Source organism: Rattus norvegicus, chromosome 13, assembly GCF_021556685.1.
Source record: "Rattus norvegicus strain SHRSP/BbbUtx chromosome 13, alternate assembly SHRSP_T2T, whole genome shotgun sequence".
Lineage (NCBI taxonomy): Eukaryota > Metazoa > Chordata > Mammalia > Rodentia > Muridae > Rattus > Rattus norvegicus.
In genome coordinates this window covers 22,104,334-22,126,130 of record NC_141546.1, presented here as the reverse complement: position 1 = coordinate 22,126,130, position 21,797 = coordinate 22,104,334, and the positions used below count along the sequence as shown (strand labels likewise).

At 36.4% G+C, this 21,797-nt stretch overlaps 1 protein-coding gene across 33 annotated transcripts in view; it reads right to left on the bottom strand.

Moving 5' to 3' along the window:
- Window positions 1-21,797, bottom strand: part of Relch (RAB11 binding and LisH domain, coiled-coil and HEAT repeat containing) — a 94,968-nt gene that overhangs the window by 51,894 nt on the left and 21,277 nt on the right. For 20 of the 33 annotated variants that reach the window (XR_015635244.1, XR_015635240.1, XR_015635245.1 and 17 more), the window contains 9 exon segments: window positions 18,716-18,787; window positions 18,552-18,607; window positions 18,345-18,458; window positions 13,575-13,778; window positions 13,381-13,472; window positions 12,511-12,810; window positions 10,104-10,179; window positions 8,979-9,074; window positions 688-800 (listed from right to left, as the gene is read on the bottom strand). Coding sequence is in view for 15 of the 33 variants with exons in the window: in NM_001134546.1 (NP_001128018.1) it covers window positions 688-800; window positions 8,979-9,074; window positions 10,104-10,179; window positions 12,511-12,810; window positions 13,381-13,472; window positions 13,575-13,778; window positions 18,345-18,458; window positions 18,552-18,607; window positions 18,716-18,787 (1,123 nt within the window). In the remaining 18 variants the exon portion in view is untranslated. 33 annotated transcript variants of the gene reach the window in all.

The following is a 21,797-nucleotide window of genomic DNA, read 5'->3' as shown; positions in this document are numbered from 1 at the left end:
TATAACTTAATGCCTCTCTTTAGAAATGAGAAAAGTGTATTAATAGATTCTAATTCATAGAATTTCCAGATCAGAATATAAGATAGCTGTGCTAATATCCTTCAGTACTTACATGGATCTAGAGACCAGGAGGAATTAACCATTAAAGAACAAGGTACAGATTCATTTTACAAAGACTTAATTGTCAGTAATTACAGTATAGGGTCTCTCAACAGGGTTTGAACATACTTTTCATAACTATTTCTAGTTCATGAACTTCTTTATTTCCAGAGGCTTAACTTCTCAAAATGATTTCCCTATTATTTGTTTATTTGTTGGAACAAATTACAGGCTCCTTTTCAAAAAAAGAGGTGAGTAGAAGGAAAGCCAACTGGATGACAACACTATTGAAGTCATGTCCATGATACAACAGGAGAGCTCCAGCACACTGAAATTGTTATTGGGAAGGGGAAAAGGCCTGGAGATTAAATCACTAAATATGGTGCTCATTTAGCATTTTTTTTTTTCCTTTTCTTTTTTCGGAGCTGGGGACTGAACCCAGGGCCTTGCACTTGCTAGGCAAGCGCTCTACCACTGAGCTAAATCCCCAACCCCCTATGGTGCTCATTTAGGAAAATCCAGTATGTCAGCGTTGCATTTGTTTTTTTTTTTTTTTTTTGGTTATCATCCCTGAAGAAGTAAACCCACCTTTGCTCATCATCTGGCCTCTTGATCAAGTTGAAGAGTATATGGAGGAGCTGATCTCTTTCTTTAGGCTCAGGGTGTAGGCATGCTGTACACAATATGAGAGGAATCAACTCCTAAAGAAATATGAGGGTGGAGAAATTCAAATAAAAATACATTGAAATATATTCTATTTTTTCTTCAGAATATCCTTAAAATCTCAAAAAATCAAGAGTATCAATATAAAAATGTATATGTTGTTTATGCAGGAGGATAAATTACAGTGTAATAAAAGGTTCTTAAGATTCAACTAACTTTATTTTCTTATCCAGTATTGTCCAAGTCTCCACTAGGCTATTTAACTAAATTAATATCCTACCATGTGACAAACTGATACTTTAATTCTTACAGCGAAGTTCACTATCTTTTAAAGCTTCAAAAATTAAAAAAAAGAAAAAGAAAAATGAACAAAACAAAACTTTTTCCCGGGACTGGATATTCACGTCAGTGCTAAGCTTATATGTGTATGAGTAAGGTTCTGACCTCTACTAAGAACCACATATACTACCCCCAACAACAACAATAAAATCCCAAGTCAAAAGCAAAGACAGGAAAACAAAAATCAAACTAACAAAACCTTTTTCCAAACAAAATGACAAAAATTCCTTTCCACACTACAATATGCTTCTCTTAAGATTAGATATAACTCAATATTTTGTGCCCTTTACATTTAATAATGGCCTAATTAAAAAGACCATTTCTGGGCTATTGGTGCAGGTCAGTGAAATATTTGACGTTAAACTATACTTCACTACACAGTCAACATGTAGAAGTAAAATAAACAGTTTTTAGGAAAGTAACTGCCATTTTTCCTCCCTAGAAATATATGAACTTAAGGTTGTTTTACATTTTCATTTAGACAACATTCTGAACCCTGAATACATTATGCTTCTCATTTGAGTTGATTTTGAAGTTTCATGGAGGGAAAGAAGTTCAAAAGAGAAAAGATAATTTTGGAGAAAAATACTTTGAAATATAAGCATTTTAAAGAAATCACTACAATATACTGTGATATGGAGAGAAGACTCTTTCCCATTTACCTAAATATCTGCCCCAAAGTGTCAGCAAATTTAAACTGAGAAGTGAACATGTAACAGCTTATAGGCAAAGAAAATAATGCTAACACTTATGCTGTAATAGAAGCATGTTTTCGGTATTAAATTGCTTCCTTAGAAGTAGATGACACAATTTTTAGATTTGGGATTGCATCTTAATGACTAAAAGTTCTTTATTATTTTTCAAGGTTTTTAATACTTCGTATTAAATTTTAATTAGCTAATATACATTTTAAATTTGAAGTTATAAAATCTAGCTAAGAGGAACGACAAAGAAATATAAGGAGTAAAAAGTCTAATAGTCATTCTTACTAGAAGCCCATGTGGCTCTTAAGATTAAAGAGCAGCTGAAAAGTGGCAGAAATAGTAACTTAAAGGGCCAGTAAATATCTTCAACAAAATCATAAAAGAAAACTTCCCTAACTTTAAGAAAGAAATGTCCATAAACGTACAAGAAGTCTACAGAACTCCAAATAGATTGGACCAGAAAAGAAATTCCTCTCATCACATAATAGTCAAAACATCAAATGCACAAAGCAAAAAAAGAATATTAAAATCAGTAAGGGAAAAGGTTCAAGTAACAAATAAAGATAGACCTATTAGAATTACAGCAGACTTCTCAACAGAAACTATGAAGCTAGAAGATCCTGGACAGATGTCATACAGACCCAAAGAGAACACAAATGCCAGCCCAGGCTACTATGAATGCCAGCAAAATTCTCAATCAACAGATGGAGAAACCAAGATATTCCATGACAAAACCAAATTTACACAATATCTTTCCACTAATACAGCCCTACAGAGGATAATACAAAACACACATGAAAAAGGAAGAAATTAATCTTTTCACAACAAACCCAAAAGAAGAAACACACAAACATAATTCTACCTCTAACAACAAAAAGATCAAAAATGGAGCTGATAGCAGATGCTGGCGAGGATGTGGAGAAAGAGGAACACTCCTCCATTGTTGGTGGGATTGCAAGCTGGTACAACCACCCTGGAAATCAACCTGGAGGTTCCTGAGAAAATTGGAAGTAGTAGTACTTGAAGACCCAGCTATACCACTACTGGGCATATACCTGAAAGACACTCCAACACATAATAAGGACACGGCTCCACTATGTTTATAGCAACCTTATTTATAATAGCCAGAAGCTGGAAAGAACCCAAGTGTCCCTCAACATAAAAACAAATACAGAAAATGTGATATATTTACCTAGTGGAGTACTACTCAGCTATTAAAAACAATGACCTTGGGGCTGGGGATTTAGCTCAGTGGTAGAGCCCTTACCTAGGAAGCGCAAGGCCCTGGGTTCGGTCCCCAGCTCCGAAAAAAAGAACCAAAAAGAAAAAAAAAAGAAAAAGAAAAAAAAACAAAAAAACAATGACCTCATGAAATTCACAGGCAAGTGGACAAAACTAGAAAATATCATCCTGAGTGAGGTAACCCAGACAAAAAAACAACACACATGGGATGGGATGTATTCACTGATACGTGGATATTAGCCCAAAAGTTCACAATGCCCATGACAGCATCCACAGACCATATGGAACTTAGGAGGAAGGAATACCAGGGTTTGGATGCTTTTTCCAGTCCTGGATGATTGTGGGAGGTGGAGGGAGGCAGGGGTGGGGTGGGGATGGGAATCTGGGAGGAATAGAGGAAAAAGGGGTACAGTATCAGGTACTGGACAGGGCAGGAGAGAGGTACAGAGATATGTAGGGTAAAGTGAGGAATTGGGGATTGTCACTGTAGTGTCCTAGATGCCAGGTTAAGGAGAGGCTCCCAGGACCCAACAGGGATGATTTTTAGCAGAGAAGTGGAGATAGAACCTGTAGAGAATACCTCCAACAGATAGGCATGGTTCCTGGTCAAGGGATGGGGCCACCCACCCATCTCAAAGTTTTTAACCTAGAAATGTTCCTGTCCTAAGGAAGAACGGGGGCAAAAAAAAATAGAGCAGAGACTGAAGGAAGGGCCATTTAGGGACTGCTCCACCTGGGGGTCAATCATGTCTATAGATACTAAACCTGACACTGTTGGTTTCCAGAGACATCTGCTGACAGGAACTTGGTGTGGCTGCTCCTTGGGAGGTTCATCCAGCAACTGAACAATGCAGATGAGGATACTTGGAGCCAACCATCAGACTGAGCTCAGGGACCCTGGTGGGAGAACTGGTGGAAGGACCGGAGGAGCAGAGGGGGATTGCAACTCCACAGGAAGAACCACATCAACTGTTCGGACCACCCAGTGCTCCCAGGGACTAGACCACCAACCAAGGAGTGTATCTGGAGGGATGGTTCCAGATACATAGACAGCAGTGAATGGCCCTGTCTGACATCAATGGGAGGGAAGGCCCTTGGTCCTGTGGAGGTTTGATGCCCCAGTGTAGGGGGATGCTGGAGGGGTGGAGCGAGAAAGGGTAGGTGGGTTGGGAATCACCCTCATAGAAGCATAGGGCAGGGGGGAGAGGGAGGTTGTAGGACGTAGGGCTTGTGGAGAGGCAACTGGGAAATGGAATAGCATTTGAGATTTAGACAGATGGAATGATTAACAACAACAACAACAACAACAACAACAACAACAACAATCAACCCAAAACTAATGCTCTCTTCCATTTCCTGTATCCTCTTCCTACATACTGTATACGTGGATGAATATTTAGTCTATATTATTAAAATATATTTTACTCAATGTTCTCTTTTTGTTGGAAAAGTAAGAAAAATATTTATGGTAATTATAACTCTAATAACATTAAATCTAAAAGGTACTTCCCCCCTATGTTTTTCCGATTACCCATTTTCATTTCATGTGTATGTATGTGAGGCATGTCTGTATCCCAAAACTGATGTATGGTATCTTCCTTAACTGTTGGGGTAGGGTGTTTCGATCAAAGTCAGTTTGACCATAGGCCAGTTTACTTCAGAGATCTCGTTGTGTCACATGTCTCTGCCTTCCAAGGCTTGGTTTTTATTCAAGGGGATCTAAACTCTGATACTCCTGCTCTTTTGTCAAACAAGCCCCTTAATCTCTGCATCTGTTTGTCTGTCTTTGTGCATATGAGTACGTGTGTCTGTAACTTGCCACATTACAAGTGTGGAAGCCAGAGGACAACTTCTGGTATTATCACCCATGAGACAGTGCCTCACTCACCCACCGCTGAAGGGAGCCATATGTTTCTGGTGATTTTCCTGTCTCTACTTCTTATCTCTCCATAAGAATGAAATTATAGTCACATGTACAGCAACTGCCACCCCACCACCCCCAGCATCCACTCCTCACCACAACCACATGAAGTCAGAGAGAGGGTTTCTCTGTATAGCCCTGGCTGTCCTAGAAGTCAGTCTGTAGACCAGGTTGACCTTGAACACAGATCTGCCTCCTGCCTGATGGGATTAAAGGCATGAGCCAGAATCACCAGCTCTATGTCTGGTTTTCAAATTGGTCCAAGGCACCATAAGTCAGGTTGTCAGGTTTATAAGGGAAATCACTTTATTCACTGAGCCATCATTCTAACTCTGTGTCCATACTTCGAAGGAACAAAAATCTTAAATTTTTTTTTTAAAGATCAAAAAATTTTTTTAAACTTTTAAAAACTTTTGTATATCTGAATGAGCATATGTCAGGGGTGTGTGTGTGTGTGTGTATACCCAGAAGCCTGGAGATGGAGTCCCTGGAGTTGGAGATTCAGAAGGCTGTGAAGCACCTTGTGTGGGTGCTGCAAACTGAACTGGGTGTGGGAAAGAGCAGCAAGTACTCTTCAGCTGTTTAGCTATCTTTCTAGCCTTCCTTTGAAAGTTTGAAAAAATACTGTGCAGTTGTACTAGATAAGGAGGGGATAGGAATCTAAAAAAGTTCTGAAACAAAATGAATGTTAAGATGTTGTGGAGAGGGTCATGAAGCAGTAAAGAGTTTCAAAAAGTAACCAAAAATTTCCAAACTAAGAAAGTCCAGCATCAGAGACTTTTCAGCATCAAGCCTACTTAAACTAATATGGGGGAGGTGAGGGGGCGGAGCGCAGTTAGCAGTCCCTAACGCATTCTATGAAGATATCCTAGCCTGATTCCCAAACAATAGCAGAACACTAAAAGCTATAGACTCTTATTAATACAAGCATAAAAATGTCTAACAAAATACTAATCCAATCAATGGTACATTTAAAAGATTATTAACCACAAAGAGCTATACTCCAGCAACTTAAGAATAAACATAAAACCAATATACAACAAATACAGAACAAAGAGGAAAAAATCAGTATCATATTCATACATATGAAAAAGCACAAAACCAAATTTAATGCTTTTCCTGATTGGAAAAAAAAAAAAAGAAAAATCTCACGAGAAAATTCCCTCAACCTGGTAATGAGAATTAAAATAAAATCCCACACTCATGTAATACTTAAAGGCAGAGAGGGCCTGAGAGCATCTCTGCCCATAGAAGACCATTCACAAATGTGTTTCTGCTTCCTAATGACTGCCATTCAAAATTTACTCCTAATCCTACACAGAATACTTAAAACACAGGAATAAGTAAAGGGTACTCAGGTTTCCAATTTCTACACGTTAGCAATGAATAATCTAAAATAAAATGTAACAAAATATTCCGATTTGTAACACCAACCAAAAGAGTAAATGGTGAGGAGAGATGTAGTGAAAGCAGTTAAAGCTCTGATGTGGAAGAGAAGCTGAGCAGGGATGGAGGGCGCCTTTAATCCCGCTACCTGGGAGGCAAAGGCAGGTGGGTCTCTGAGTTTGAGACCCTGGGTCTACAGAGTGAGTTCCAGATTCAGTATAATTTCTTTCAAAATCCTCATGACCTGTTTGTACAGAAAAGGAAGCTAAGCATTAAAATACATAGATACAAGGGTCCTCAAATAACCAAGTGATATTGAAACAGGTAAAACTGGAAGACTCAGATATTCTACTTACTTAACCTTACTAAAAACTAGAGTAATCAAAACAGTGTGCGAGTGGCTTAAGGATGATGGATGGATGTGTGTGTGTGTGTGTGTGTGTGTGTGTGTGTGTGATTCTAGACCTAAACAATCTATGGCCAGCTGATTGTCAACAGCAGTGGCAAAGGCCTTCAATACGCAAAATTTTTTCTCTTGAACATATGTCAGCTCAATAATCTTAATATAAGAGGTTAGACTATAAAATGATTTCAGGTTATATGTGATAAGGATTTCATATCCAGAATATATGAAGACTTATACTGTCAAAGCTAAAACATATGAAGACAGTCTAGTTAAAAATGATTGAAGGACTTGGAAAATATATTAGAAGTTAGTAAAATTATATGTGGAACGGGGAAAAAGGGTTTGTGTTGTATACCTTTTGTTACTTGAAAAAGGTTAATCCATGTTAATATGTATTGCTTACAAAAGTCTTAAACCCTATCTCTAATATAATATAATCAGATTATTATAATCAATAATTGACTAAAGTTTTTAACTCTGCTTATGCTGAAAAAATACACAAAATTTGGAAAATAAACTCCAAATACCAATCTTTTAATCATAAGAGCTCTTTAAAATTTAAGACCTAAATGGGTGAAATATAAAAATGAAGTCAGTGTCAAGGATAGAATGAGATAAGGTTTGCCTCTCTTTTTCCCTCTGGTGGCACTAGGGATTGAACCTGAGTCTCATGGGTGCTAAGCGCATGCTCTAAGATTCTGTCCTTCTAAACCCAAGGATTTGTTTAAGCCAAGCTGATATTCACCTTACTGTTTACTAACCTCATCTTGAGAAGCTACAACTTTTAATTGAGTGGAACAAGATAAAAATAATTATACAGAGAATAGGATCAGTTCTTCATGAACCTACAAGAACATTCAATAGTTTTCAACATAAAAAAATTTAAAATCAGCCAGACAAGTATACACACACACACACACACACACACACACACACACACACACACACACACACAGTCTGATTATTGATGATGCATATCTATAAATACTTCATGCAGTACAATCAGATTTTAGTTATAGAAGTGTTTTCTAATTAATATGGGAAATAAAATAGGCAAAACTGATCTCGTAAGAATCAGGCTTGGTAACATGTAAAGACTACTGAGGAAGGACAGTGGGATGCAAACAGTGATTCATAACACGGACAACATTACAAGCCGAGAAGAGGAAAGCTCAAACACCACCCTGCCAGGCAAAACTGCAAAACAATCTGAAATTGGACACTGATCCTTCAAGATCTAGAAAACTTCCATACATAGTATTATCTTATAATCATTTTAAACTAGATAAAATACAGCTCAATGCAAAAATAGTTTTAATTTATTTAAAAATTAAAAATACCTATAAGGATGTAAACTTTCAAAACCCTAATATCCTTTCTTGAGGATCAGTATAAATTTCTTTTGTTTAAGTAGATAACTAAGGTCAGCTTTAAATGGGTTTTGCCAATGCGTTATGTACCTATCATACTGTAGGTCCCGTGATTAAGTGGTAAACATTGACACGATAATACAAAAACATTTTAATCTTTAATGGATAAATATATGTAAATGTGTAATAATAATTTATAACTATAAAGATAACTTCCTAATATGTTCTGGGCTCATGGTCTAGGTAGCATGTACTAACATGTACTTGCAGTTTTATCCAGGATATTTAAAGCATCTGTCAAGAATGTAAATACAAAAAAACCTTTAAAAGGAACCTTAAAAGGTTATCATAATTTCTATCACCACTGTCCTATCATAAAATAATTTATTGTCAAACAAATATAATAAAACTAACGTAACAGGCAGTTACAAATACATCTAGAGAAAAGTTATATTATTAGTTATTCATCTTGGTTAATTTTCAATGAGTGTCAACTTTTGTAGGTATAGCAAAAGCATCAGAAGAACAGAAAAAAAATAAATTAGTGTTTGGTAATATGAAAAGGTCTACATTCATGACACACAAATGGACCTACAGTAATAGCACTGCAGAAGCTAGTAATAATGCTTTAAGCAAAGTTGGAAACCATGAATCCCATGCAGGTTTACTGAACTCACCTGACAGAGATGTAAAACCATTCTCTAGGAGCAGAGATGCATGCACAAAAGTAAGAATATGATTGCAAGTAACAGACTTAACAAACTAAAAATATAACACTACATTTCACAATGACCAAGATGGACCACATGATGGGACTCCTGGGATGAAAACACGTCCATGTGTCTTACCTCTCTTTTTGCTAACAGCACATTAGGAACAATGTGTGGCAGGCAGCGTCCCAGCATTAACATAACACTTTTTTCACTGTCTGCAATCCTAGACACCTAGAAAACCAAAAAGTTAAAAAACTGTGGTTGACTTCTGTGCACAAAGGTGGGCAAAAGTTTATATTTTGGATCTTGTCACCTTGATGTAAACACATGTTTGAGAATTATAATTCATACCGATAATAACATGATTGCCCCAGAAACATCATGTCTGAAGGGCAGTCATGGAATAAATATGCTAGTATCAGAGGTAAGTTGGGTATGAGGGATACCGTCTAATGTTTATGATGTTGGGACTAACACACATTAAGCAAGTGCTACCAGGGTGCTATTAAGTGATACTAAGCTATATTTCTAAATGCTAAGAACAACACAAAAAGTTATCTATCCTAGCAGGCAGGGGAGTTGTACAGTAGGGTATCTATGGTGATCAACAACAAATTGAGTATCACGAATTAGCTTATAGAGATAACATAATTTCTGAATGCGTCCAACACACAAAAAAAATCTGAAATGACAGATGTCAATCATCCTATTGCAATGGATCTTTGTACACTGATATATTTAAATGCTATAATGTGCATAAACATGTACAATCCTACATGTCAGGAAGAAGAAATATTTACCTAAAACATGCGATAAACTATTATAAATAAATAGTAGTGAGACCTGGAGTCACAACGTGAGACCTGGAGTCACTACGTTTTGGTTCTGGGAAGAAGGGATAGTCCAGAAACGGGCTCCTCAATGGTTGCTTCTTCGTTTGAGCTTTCTCTTAAAATATCCCCAAATAGCTACAACCATGCCAACAGCTTGCATGAAGAAATGCATCATGAGTGACCCAAGAAAGCTGACTTAATTTTACAATAAAGTTTTCTAGAATACAAATGAACCAATAATCAGGTGCCTTCCTTACTGCTTAAAATTTTAGGTACTATTTCTTTAAAAATTACTTTTAAATAACAGATTTTCAACTGTGATGAAATCAGAGCATAAACATTTTATATGAAACCCTATAAGCAAGAAAACAAATGAACCCGCCCCAAAAAGTAGAGATGTCTTATAAAATCTGTAATATAAACTCACCTCTGATCCTAACCGACTATCTGCTGACATTCGACAAAAAGAGAGTAGTGCTTGGTGGAAAGCAGGTGACAATTTCCTACAAAAAATAATGGGGGGTCGAGGGAAAGGAGAGAGAGAAAGAGAAAGTGAGAGAATGAACCCAAGAATTAGCACTGCTATCTCAGGAGGAAGGAAGCTGCATATCAGCATATGGACACTCACAGCCCTACAGTAATCCCCAAGATTCGTGTTGCCCAGATCTCTCAGCTACCAGACTTGATGGATATAATCATAACAGAAAAACACTGCCTATTGCAAGTAGCCTGATGCAAAATAAACGACTGGCCCTTAAAGTGTTAGTGGATTACAAACCAAGTGGCACAGCAATCCACAATTACAGAAAATATTTCTGCAATCTAAAATGCACACTATCTCCATCCTCCATGGCTTCAGTGAAGCTGACAAAAGTTGAACAAGACAGAAAGCTGAAAAGCTCTGCAATTGTGCTGATCTATAATCACAACTTTAACCTACCAAAAACTATGTAAGAAGGCAATGTTCAGTGAATATTACTGATGTAATTTAAAGGAAAAACAGTGGAAGGGCAATAGAATATTAACTTACTTTTACAGTTTAAAGAATAGTCAAGTTTATCTTTGTTTCTACAACACTATTGTTTATTAAATAGTACTCATAAAGTTGACTGTGGGTTGCTCATATGCTCCATCTACAAAGACAGGACCAAAACTAAAACTCAGAAAACACCCCCCAAAACAAACAAAGAAACAAACAAAAAAACCCCAACCAAACCCCAAAGCAAACAAACCTGTACTTAGTAGGACACCACAAAGTTGCACTAATTCCATGACTCCAGAGCTAGAGAGCTGTCTCAAGGCTTGCTTGTACCCTTGCTCTTTCATGTACTGCCACAGTCTCTATCTGGAAGGGGCCACAATCTACTCACTTGTTGAAACCAAAAACTACAGACTAGTCTTTCTCTAAACCTCACTGGACTTTTTCCTTTCTCTTCACTTTAAATCCAATAAACCTTTGAGCTTTTAGTTTTCTTGCAGATCTGTTTCTCCTATTTTCATTCCTGATGCTCTCTTTACCCACTCATCCTCCAATTTCTTTGCCTAGTTAACTTTTTGTAGCCTTCAAAACTTACATTAGATGACATTTCTTCTTTTGATAACTAGGTTGTGTGCTTTGATTATGTGTTCCCAAAGCAAGACCTATTCTCTTATTTTTCATGCTTTAGTTTTATTGCTTCACTGGCTCTCACTCATATGTAATGCTTGTGCATGAAAGAATTACAGTGTGTCTCATTCAACAGTGTATTCTTAGTAGCATGGCCTGGCACACAGTTACGACCCACTGAGTGACTATAACACCATCTACCTCCAGACTATAAAGAACTATATGGATGCTCTTATACAGAAGGACTTTATAAGAGCTATTACCACTGAGCACCACAATATACATTTCCATGATTTTTATCTCATCCACATTAGAAAAAGCCTCTTTTAGCATTGCATACCCTATTCTAATTTTTTGAGCTCCATGTACACAAAGACGACTATATCTGATAGCTACAGAAGATTGTGATTCATGAATGGGAAGCTTCGTATACTAACAAATCTAGTCTTTCTCACTGATACTGAGGATCTGTAAGTCTAAATCAAATTAGCTATGATTTTAAAATTTTATCCCAATGTTGGTTATACTGTGCCTGTTTTGCTAAACAAGTCTGTGGCCAAAAGTACACTATAGGACTAAGTGAGTTGATATATACTAGGCACTTATGCGTGAAAAACAAATTAGTAAATAGTCCCTTAATAGCACTTTTTTCAAGTTACAACTGAAAATATTGAAAATTTATGCTTTGTTTTCTCCACTAAATAGTTTGATCACAAAAAATGGCAGCCGTGGTTTATAATTCTTTCACTTCCCGAGTTTAAGTACTACAAGCCAGCAAAAATTAAATGAATTAATGAATTACTTCAGAGAATCTTAATGGCACACTACTAGTAATGAAACAGATGAAGAAAAAAGGACTAAGAACAAAACTATTTTATCTTGTTTTGTTATAGCACAGGCAACTATGCAGCACTAAAATCTGAGTTTGATTTTGAGAAAAAAGGTAAGAAGCATGGAGGGGAAGGCCAAGAGCACTTAGTAACCTATAGGTTACTTATAGCCTTATGCACTTGACAAAGACAGAACTTGTTAATGTATGGTTTTTTTCTCTTTGATATAATTTAATAATTATCCTGTTTTGACATATATATTCTACCTATGTGCTAAGCATGTCAAATATAAGAATTTGTAACTCTGCAAAAGGTGTTGCAACATGAACTGAAGCTCTTCCGGCCTGGCAATGCACAATAATGAAAGACATGGGTCAAAGCCCAGCATGTACACTAACCTATTGGGCTGATCGAAATGGAGCGTGGCTTTACTTGATACAGAAGAAGGTGGCAGCTCTTCTCTTTCCTTTGTGGGGAAAGAATCTGATGATTTCTCTTTAGGAATAAAGGAATCAGCTCCATCTGGTATTTCAAGATGAACATCCTTGGGTTTTTGAATATCCTGGTCCGAACTATTTACAACTGGGCTCTGTTTACTGTCTTCAGAATCTTTTGGGGACGGCCAAGCCAAGGAAGGCTGAACAGAATCACCAACTGCTGGGGTGGTAAAGTGTTCAGTCTTGAGGATGTCCATCTCACTGAAGAAAGAAAATTCCCAGAGAACGATTTCAGTTTTGAAAGCTTTGACAATAGTATCCGCCCCCAGAGAAGGGGTGAATACAAGCAGAACATAATAAGGCAATTAACTGTTGAGTGACTGAACTCTTCTGCACAAGAGCCATTGAAGCTTCCTAGTCCTAGTGTAGCTGCAAACCATCAACCAGGAGGAGGAACAGTGGCCTTTAAGTCTGCTCTAGAGAAATCTCCTTTTGAAACAGGGAGATCATCCCATCAAACCCACTTAGTATTATAAAAAGTAAATGAAATCATGAATGATTAAATATGAATGCCACTAATTTGGAGTTGCTTTACTGAAACTGACAAGACTTGGGTAAGTTAAAATTTAAGTATAAGAACACCACATCAACCTAGTTTATAGGTGAAAGGAGGTATTTTGCTGTTTTAAGTACAGAAAATAATTAAAAGGCTTTAATAACAGCTATGTGAAAATACTAAGCCTTAATACTGAAATCCTGCTTCATATAGCTATATAACCTGCCAATGTCAACACAAACTTTAGGACTTAGAAATAACAACTAAGTACTAACCTTTCAAGCCTTCTGATTTGTTCCATCAATGACCATTTTTCATTATTTAATAAACTAATTTTATCTTCTAATTTCTGTACTAGCAAGGAGTTCTAAAAATCAAAGCAGGAAAAAGAAGCAGAAACTCAAGATCTCACAGTAACATTTTTACATAAATGTTTTGTGGAAATGAGTACTTAACTGGTATTTCTCACCTCTATAGGCAGGGGAGTATCAAGGGTTGGAGGGATGTTGCCTAAAACTGGTGTAAGAGGCTCTAATTCATCTTCATCTACTCCACTGGCCACATCCACAAGATCTTTCCCAGTCACTTGATGATTTCCAAAGTCTCGGTAAAGTTGTAACAAGTCTGGGGGTTTGGGAATGTTTAATCCTACATCATCCCACAATTCAAAATCCTAATGGAACACACACACACAAAAATCATTAAAACAACAACAACAACAACAACAACAGCAGCAGCAGCAGCAGCAGCAACGACGATGACAACGAACCTTTGAGAAGTTGGTGTGATGGCTCAGTGGGCAAATTGGATGACCTGAGTTCAATGCCTGGCACCAATATGCTAAAGATAAGAAAACCAACTCTAGAAATCTGTTCTCTGATTTTTCCCATACACAAGCCTGTACATATGAATGCACAAACACATGCGCACACGCACACACACGCACACACACACACGCACACACACACACGCACACACACACACGCACACACACGCACGCACACACACGCACACACACACACGCACGCACACACACACACGCACACGCACACACACACACACACGCACGCAAATAATTAAAAATAAATAATAACTAAAAAAATCTTTAAGGTAATTTTATCTCGCATTTTGTGTCAAGTATTACTACCCTGGAAAACCAAAGATAATAGTTTTATTAGAGTGTCTAAGTGTTCTGGGCATGATGATGGTGTAATACCTTTAATTCCAGCACAAGGGAGGCAGAGGTACATGGATCTGTGAGTTGGAGGCCAGCCTGTATTGAGTTCCAGGTTGACCAGGGTTACATAGTGAGGCCATGACTCCAAACAGCAAACCAAACCAAACCAAACCCAAAACCAAACAACAAGAAAACCTTAAGTGTATGTTCTAGGTGCCCTTACACTGCACAATTATTATTCTTACAATTTTATGCTTTCTGTTTAATTATGTTAGATAATAAGATGTTGGACTTTTTTTAAGTTTCAAAGATGGACTGAGATGGAGCTCAGTGCTTGTCTACAATGCATGAAGTCCTGAGTTTGATCACTGGGGCAGGAAAAGTTAAGCGCTTAGTTCATCAAACATATTTACAAGTTACAAGTAGACTGATTAGTAGTGTTGTTCTTCCCACATGTATACATTGTTCTCTCTAACGAATTAATAACCAACCAACTTAACCTATTGTTATTGCTATAGCTATTAAATCTAACTTGTATCAATAATAAAAACGCTTATGGTAATTTAAAGAATCCAAACAGCTACCTATAAATCTATTATGTTTTTAAACAATACTTTAATTCAGAATAAATCAACTCCATTAAAACCACAAAAAGAGTATCTTGAATACTCTACAGCAAAGATATTTTAAACAGGCTGTATGAAATAACATAGCAATAAGTCACAGACAGATAGATATTCTTTCTTACTATACTGCCTATCCAAAAATCAAAGTAACTTAGTACTAAGTTATTATCTTATTATAATTTGGCATAGTCATATATTATAAATGTAGCACTTTAATCCTTTAATAGTTTACTTAAATAATAAAATAATTATGCTTAAAAATGAAATATGGAGTTGATATGAGCACTAAAATTGGGGGTTTAGAGAAAACCAGAGGTAAATAAAATGTTCCTAACCACTGCTTATTATTATCAGTTAATTTAGGTTAAAAGGGCCACCTACCAAATGGGTATAATACTCATTACTTCTTAGAACTTTTCTATGAATAATTTAAAAGCCCTCATGATGTTAGCTTATAAGAACTAAATAAATTTTAGATTACACAAATTATAAACAAATATAGCATACATCACTTTATTTCAATCTACCTAACCTGGGCCCAGCCCATCAAGTCTTCAGTCATAGACATTCTAAGTGTGTGGCATCTCTCTGGATGCTCATCTTTGGAGGAAGAAGTACTGAGCATCTTTCAGGAGCTCATTTTCATATAGATACCCTTTTTTGGTGAAGCATGCATATAATTCTTTTGCTAATGTTTTTAAAAATTACATTTATTTCTTATTAAACAGTTTAGAAAATTTTAACAAATCCTTTGTTGACTTTGAACACATTCACCCAAAGTATTATTTGTGTTTTCACTCAACAGTGGTCTTAATTGTTTTTAATTTTTATTTATATCTTTGTGCTTGGACAAGGGTATCCCATGTGTGTGTGCATGTGTGCCTGCGCTCGCGTGCGTGCTGCGCATGCTTGTGTGCTTGTGCGTATACCCACAGAGGCCAGGGTGTGAGATGGGTTTACAAGTAGATATAAATTTCACAGCGTGGGTCCTCTGGAAGAGGAGGAAATAGCTGCTGAGGTACCCCTCCAGCCTCAAGAATTATTATCATCACGTGTGTTTCCATAATGTGTGTGTTGCTGTGCATGCATGCCATGGTTTAAGTCATAGGACAACACAGAGTCAGTTCTTTCCTTCAATTTTCACTGGGGCTCTGGGGATTAAAACTAGGCTGAGGGGCTGGGCGGCAAGCACCTTTATCTGCTAAGATATCTTACTGGCTTAGAAAAATTATTTTGGTGACAGTACATCTGCAGTCTACCATGATTTTGGTGTCTTATTTAAGAAATCTTATGTAACGATTTACCCTTTTCATTTACCTCTATACACCTTACAGGTTCATAGTAAAATCCATTTTGAATTAGCTTTCAATGCTATGGAATGTGGTTTCAAGCCTACTTGGAAGGCACCACTTGTCAGAAGGCTACGTTTCCTGTATGGGATCAAGTTTGTACTCTGAGAAGTCAGCAGGCCCAGGGCATGTCTACCTCTGGATTACACTGCAATAGGTTCCTTGTCTACGTAACAACACAATATGTTTTGATTGTCTTATTTTTTACGGATGGAAGGAAGGTGATTCAAGTTTTCCTTGTTCTTTACATCAAAGTTGCTTTGGGTACTGTAGTTCCTTTCCACTGCCGTTTTTATTAATGTCAAATCAACTGATGAAAGACCACAGAGCTTCTGTATCCTACTAAGGTATTGCCTTGTCACATATTGAGGGAGTACTGCTGACATCTGATCCTTTCTGCCTCTTCACTGAGCAGGATCAATTATTTGTATTTAAAGTCAGAAGTGGCAAGTCTAGGCTTACAGAGGCCATGTTCTGTTTGACCCCCTCTGTTGTTTGTTATTCTTTCTCCCTTTCAACCTTCTGTTTCACTTTTCAACACTTCTTACACTTAAAATGTTGTGAAGTTAATGATAAAAACATAATTAACTTAAATTATACCCACAGCAATCATATTGTAAATATTTAATGTCTTTTGTCTAGTACAAGCTCAGTAAAGCGACCATGTGATAGCTAAACATTTATGCATAGCCACATGCTGCATCAAAATCAATGATAGACCTCATATATGAATGACATCACAGTAGGATTATAGTACCTTGCTGAGTCTCCATAAGTATATTTTATAATGACGAATTTCACAGTGGTGAAATCAGTGAATGACTGCTACTATTCTCAGAAAGTGTCATGTTGTTAAGTGATACACAATTAACTACATCACATTTAAGTCTTGACAAACACAATGATAATCGAGGAAGTAAATAAACAGCCATGTCCTTTTATAGAGCTTCCATATCTACAAAAATATCCACAGGAGATTTTATGAAGTTAAGGAATAACTTTCACTTAAAATACTGGCCTCTGGGGGTAAGGATGCAGCTTTAGAGGTAGGGAGTCTGCTTAGTATGTGTCAGTTACAATCTCTAATACCACAAAAGTGAATAAGCAAAGATAAAAATGATAGCCTTCTTTTTTTTTTTTTTTTTTTTTTTTGGAGCTGGAGACTGAACCCAGGGCCTTGTGCTTGCTAGGCAAGAAGCCCTCTACCACTGAGCCAAATCCCCAACCCCAAATGATTGCCTTCTGCTTTCTTCATAAAAAATGCTCTGGCATTTAATTCTAAAATGTCTACGATTCAAACAGGCAAACACAGGACAGTAAGCTGTTACATTTCCAGAGAGATGATAATAAAATGATCATTTCTTTGTCTTCAACATTTTATCAGAAGAATTGGTTCCTATTCAGAGAACCAGATAAATACATGTATACATGCAATATATATATATTCATTCAAAATATTCTCTAGCCAGGTGGTAATGGCTCACGTCTTTAATCCCAGCACTTGGGAGGCAGAAGCAGGTCTGTCTCTGAGTTCAAGGATAGCCTGGTCTACAGGACAGTCAGTAATACCCAGAGAAACCCTGCCTTAGAACAAAACAAAAAAAACCAAACAAACAAATGAAAAACCCAAAAAACAAAACAAAACAAAATTCCCCCCACAAAACCCATTTAAAAAAAAAAATCCAAAAGACAAAACCAATTAACCAACCAACCAAAAAACCTCCAACCATTGCTATTGAGCATCTAAGTCGTATATAGTGCTACTCAAGTTTTTTTTTAATAGTTAAACTCAATTTCTAAGTCTGCATTAATTAATAGGATCAAGTAATCATCTAGTTTTAAAAAACATACTTTTTGAATGAAGGAGCTATACAGTTACAAAAGCTACCTGGAAAGAAAGGTAAGTCTTTATTTTAAAAGGTTACAAAATAGAAAAGGGCTGTGAGCCAATAGAATACTAAACTGAGTAGTACCTGCTTTGATTTTAGAACTACCCACATGGAATCTTACTGCAGGCGTAAGTGTTAAAACATCAAGTTAGAGAAAAAGTAGATTAAAGTAGACATTTCTTAAAACAGTAACTTTACCTGATCATCATTTTCATCTGAAAAGGTTATTGATGTAAGCTTGTAATTATTCTTCAACAAAAACTCATTGACTAGGAAGTTGAGAGCTCTCTTTTCAAGAGGTTTGATTGGCTCCTGAAAGCAAAGTAAAAAACAGATGGGAAAATGTGAGCTTTTGCTCTTTTGACACTTCAGTTGTATGGAAGATAAGTGGTGTTGTCAACCCACCTGAATTTCAGGACTTGATTTGTAATTTTTTCGTTCCTGTAAAGGAACTTCATGTTCTGGTGGGATAAAATAAGATAATGTTTACTACTTCATACTTAAAAATAGTCCAGCTACTTCTACATAGTAAAAGTGGGAAAAGGCTCAAAAAGTTTTATGTACACCACCTGCAGCCTTTGTTAGGTTGGCTCGGAGGGCCTGAATGGTCTCCTTGGCTTTCCGTAGTTCAAACTCCAGGACTGGACAGGGATTTGGATTAAACACACACAGGCATCCAACCAAGAAAAGGGAAACAAAAATAAAAAAATAAAAAGCAAAGATGGGTATGAAAAAACACAATTTGTATTGAAAACAGAAAGCATGCAACCTTTATGAAACTTGTGAACGCATGCAGCAGAGTTGATTTGCAAGCAAACTGGTGATCATTTTCCATAGTTTTAGCAAAATTAGGGGTGTATGTTCTAGCTGTCTGACAAGGAATACAGCTATTAAAATATAATACTTTTATTTAGGTAATTAAACATTTAGTAATCTGGGTGCTTCTGTTTTAGCCAATCTGGGTAAGAAAATGTAATGAAATATTTTTGGTTAACATAATTTTGGAGGAAGGAAGGTAAAAATTATATGAAAATTAACTAGCCTTAAAAAAGTATTTTAAGGTACTTTGAAATGTACTAAGTTGTAATTGTAGAAACATTAGTGGCTAGATGGCTTGTTAGGTTGAGAGTTATTACATTTAAATGTGTAATAAATGCTGTATGCCTATAGGCTTTCCTCCAAGGATGCATGTTTTCTAAAAACAAGAAGAAGGTTAAAGACACACATAAGAAGGCCTAAACGTTTTAGTTCCATTCTCATTAACACCAAAAAACCAGAAATGACTTAATCGTAAAGCAAATATTACACACATACCAATCACCTCTAAAATAGCTGTGTGAGGTGAAATTAGGTAGAATTTAAAAAGTCCTAATAGGTCTACAAATAACTTATCTTCTTTTAAGAGGGATTAATAAACTTTAAAGATTTCTCCTACTATCATATAGTCTAATTGTAAGAGAGCACGAATGCTGGAAAAATCTATTAAGTTTTGTGCATTATTTGTCACAAATAGGACTGAACTGCATGCATCTTTATCTACTTTTCTTAAAATTTATAGATAATGTGCTTAAGAAACAGCAAGTTTAAACTTGAAGAAAAAGTTATTTCTGATAATTAAAATTGGGAAAATTAATTGATCTCTGCCACAAATGGTAAACACATTTGCATAAAATCTAAGGAATTCAATTTTCATCTTAAATGCAACTTTGCCTGAATGATTGGTAGAAAAAAAAGATGAGATGGCATCATATATAAGAAAGCTTTAAGGATATATGGAAAAATTAGGATTCACTCAGTTTGCATGTGTTCAATAAAAACTTAGGATGTAGTTGAGTCACAGCTATGACGGCCATTTCTTTTGATGCACAGAGTTTAGCTGCAGCAGCAGTGGAAGCACAGCTAAGATGGCACCGAGTCTCTGCGTGCCCTTGGTAGTCAGCAAAGCTCATCTGCAAACACTTCTGTGCAGCAAAGCTAAGACATTCCCCTGAACTGCAATTCCTTCAAACACTTTAAGAGTTTTTGCTGAAGTCAGATTATTTACATAACTGAATACTTTTATGTAGAAATTTGTTCATTTAAAAAAATTGAAAATTCTATGAAATTTTGAAAAAAGCACCTAACTAGACTATGCATAAGGTAAAAGTATACATATTATGCTTTCAATATCACTTAAAATTGTCCAAAATATACTACAGAACAATTGCAGATCAGAAATGCCCTACACCAGAATGACAGGAAAATAAGGGGAAGGGAGGGAAGGGAAGAAACTGGTTAAAACACAAAGTGGGAAATGCTCAAATTAAACTGGTGACCAGGAACAAAACAAAGAGTGATTAGGCACAGAAAGCCAGAAAACCCATGTCAGACGGCAAGAATTTATAATTTTACAAACATCTACATACATATTGCCAAATGTCATTAGAAGGAAGATAGCAATACTTTGAAAAGACAGATTTCCAATAAGAATTCACTCTGCTGCATGTTTCTTAGTATATAACACAGGTTCTAAAAGACAGAGTTTTATGCTTGAAGCTACAGCACATCTCTATAAAAGGTAGACTATAACCAGCAAATACAGATTTGGGAGAACTTATAATATCTTTGATTTTCTGACAATTTCATACATGTATACTTTACACTGCATTGAAGTACAAACTGAATACCCTGTAAAGAGATAAACTTTGTGGAACAAGTTCTGAGAAATTCTTAAAATCGCCATTCTTTCTAAAAGTATATGAAGGTGTGTGTGCATGTGCGCCTTCGAGTGTGTGTGTATAAAATGCTGCAGGAGCCAACAACCACTCTACACACTCTACTTGCTCAACCCAAACTAAGGTGATCTCATGAGCTTAAATGTGATAACTATAAACATACATGCACATTAACAGTGAACCTTACAGTTTTACTGTTCACAATTTTAACACTTAAGTCAGTATAAGCAATGTTAAATTACCCTAGGTCCCAACTCAGTACATGTATTTTATAATGCTTGTTTTCAACTTAATTCATGCTGACAAACCTTTCAGGGAAGGAAAAAAACCCTTGCCCTCGTTGTTCTTTCTGTTCAGGTCCCTCTATCACTTGTCTTGAAGTTGATTTCTCTCATCATCACCCTTGGGCCTTTTCTCATGTTACCTAACCCATGACATACTTTCCTGTGGTTTTGATGATCACAATCTTAAAACCCTTTCACCAAATACATTATTTCCTTTTTCCTAGACATGCCCATTTGAATGTTTCCTAAGTTTTGGTTTTGGTTCTAACTGAATTGCATCATTTCCTTCTCATACCTGCTCTCCCTCCATGGGGAGCCACTTAATGGTACATCCACCCACTGAGTTGGTTTGGAAGCCAACTAAGGGAAACTTAGAGATTACTTATCACATACATGTTGTCTTTATCCTGCCACCAATTAATGTCCCTATCATACTGATTCTAATCCCCCAGTAACTAGCAATTCATCTCAACTATCTCTGATCTCTGTAAGTGCTCTAATGTCAAACTTTTGTGAATATATATATATATATATATATATATATAAAGATCTCAAATATCAAAGACAAATATTCTGCAGAAAACTTCATCTTTCTAACCTACCTACCCACAAGTCCTATTCCTATCAGTTTGTTTGTAAAACCAACTCTGTAA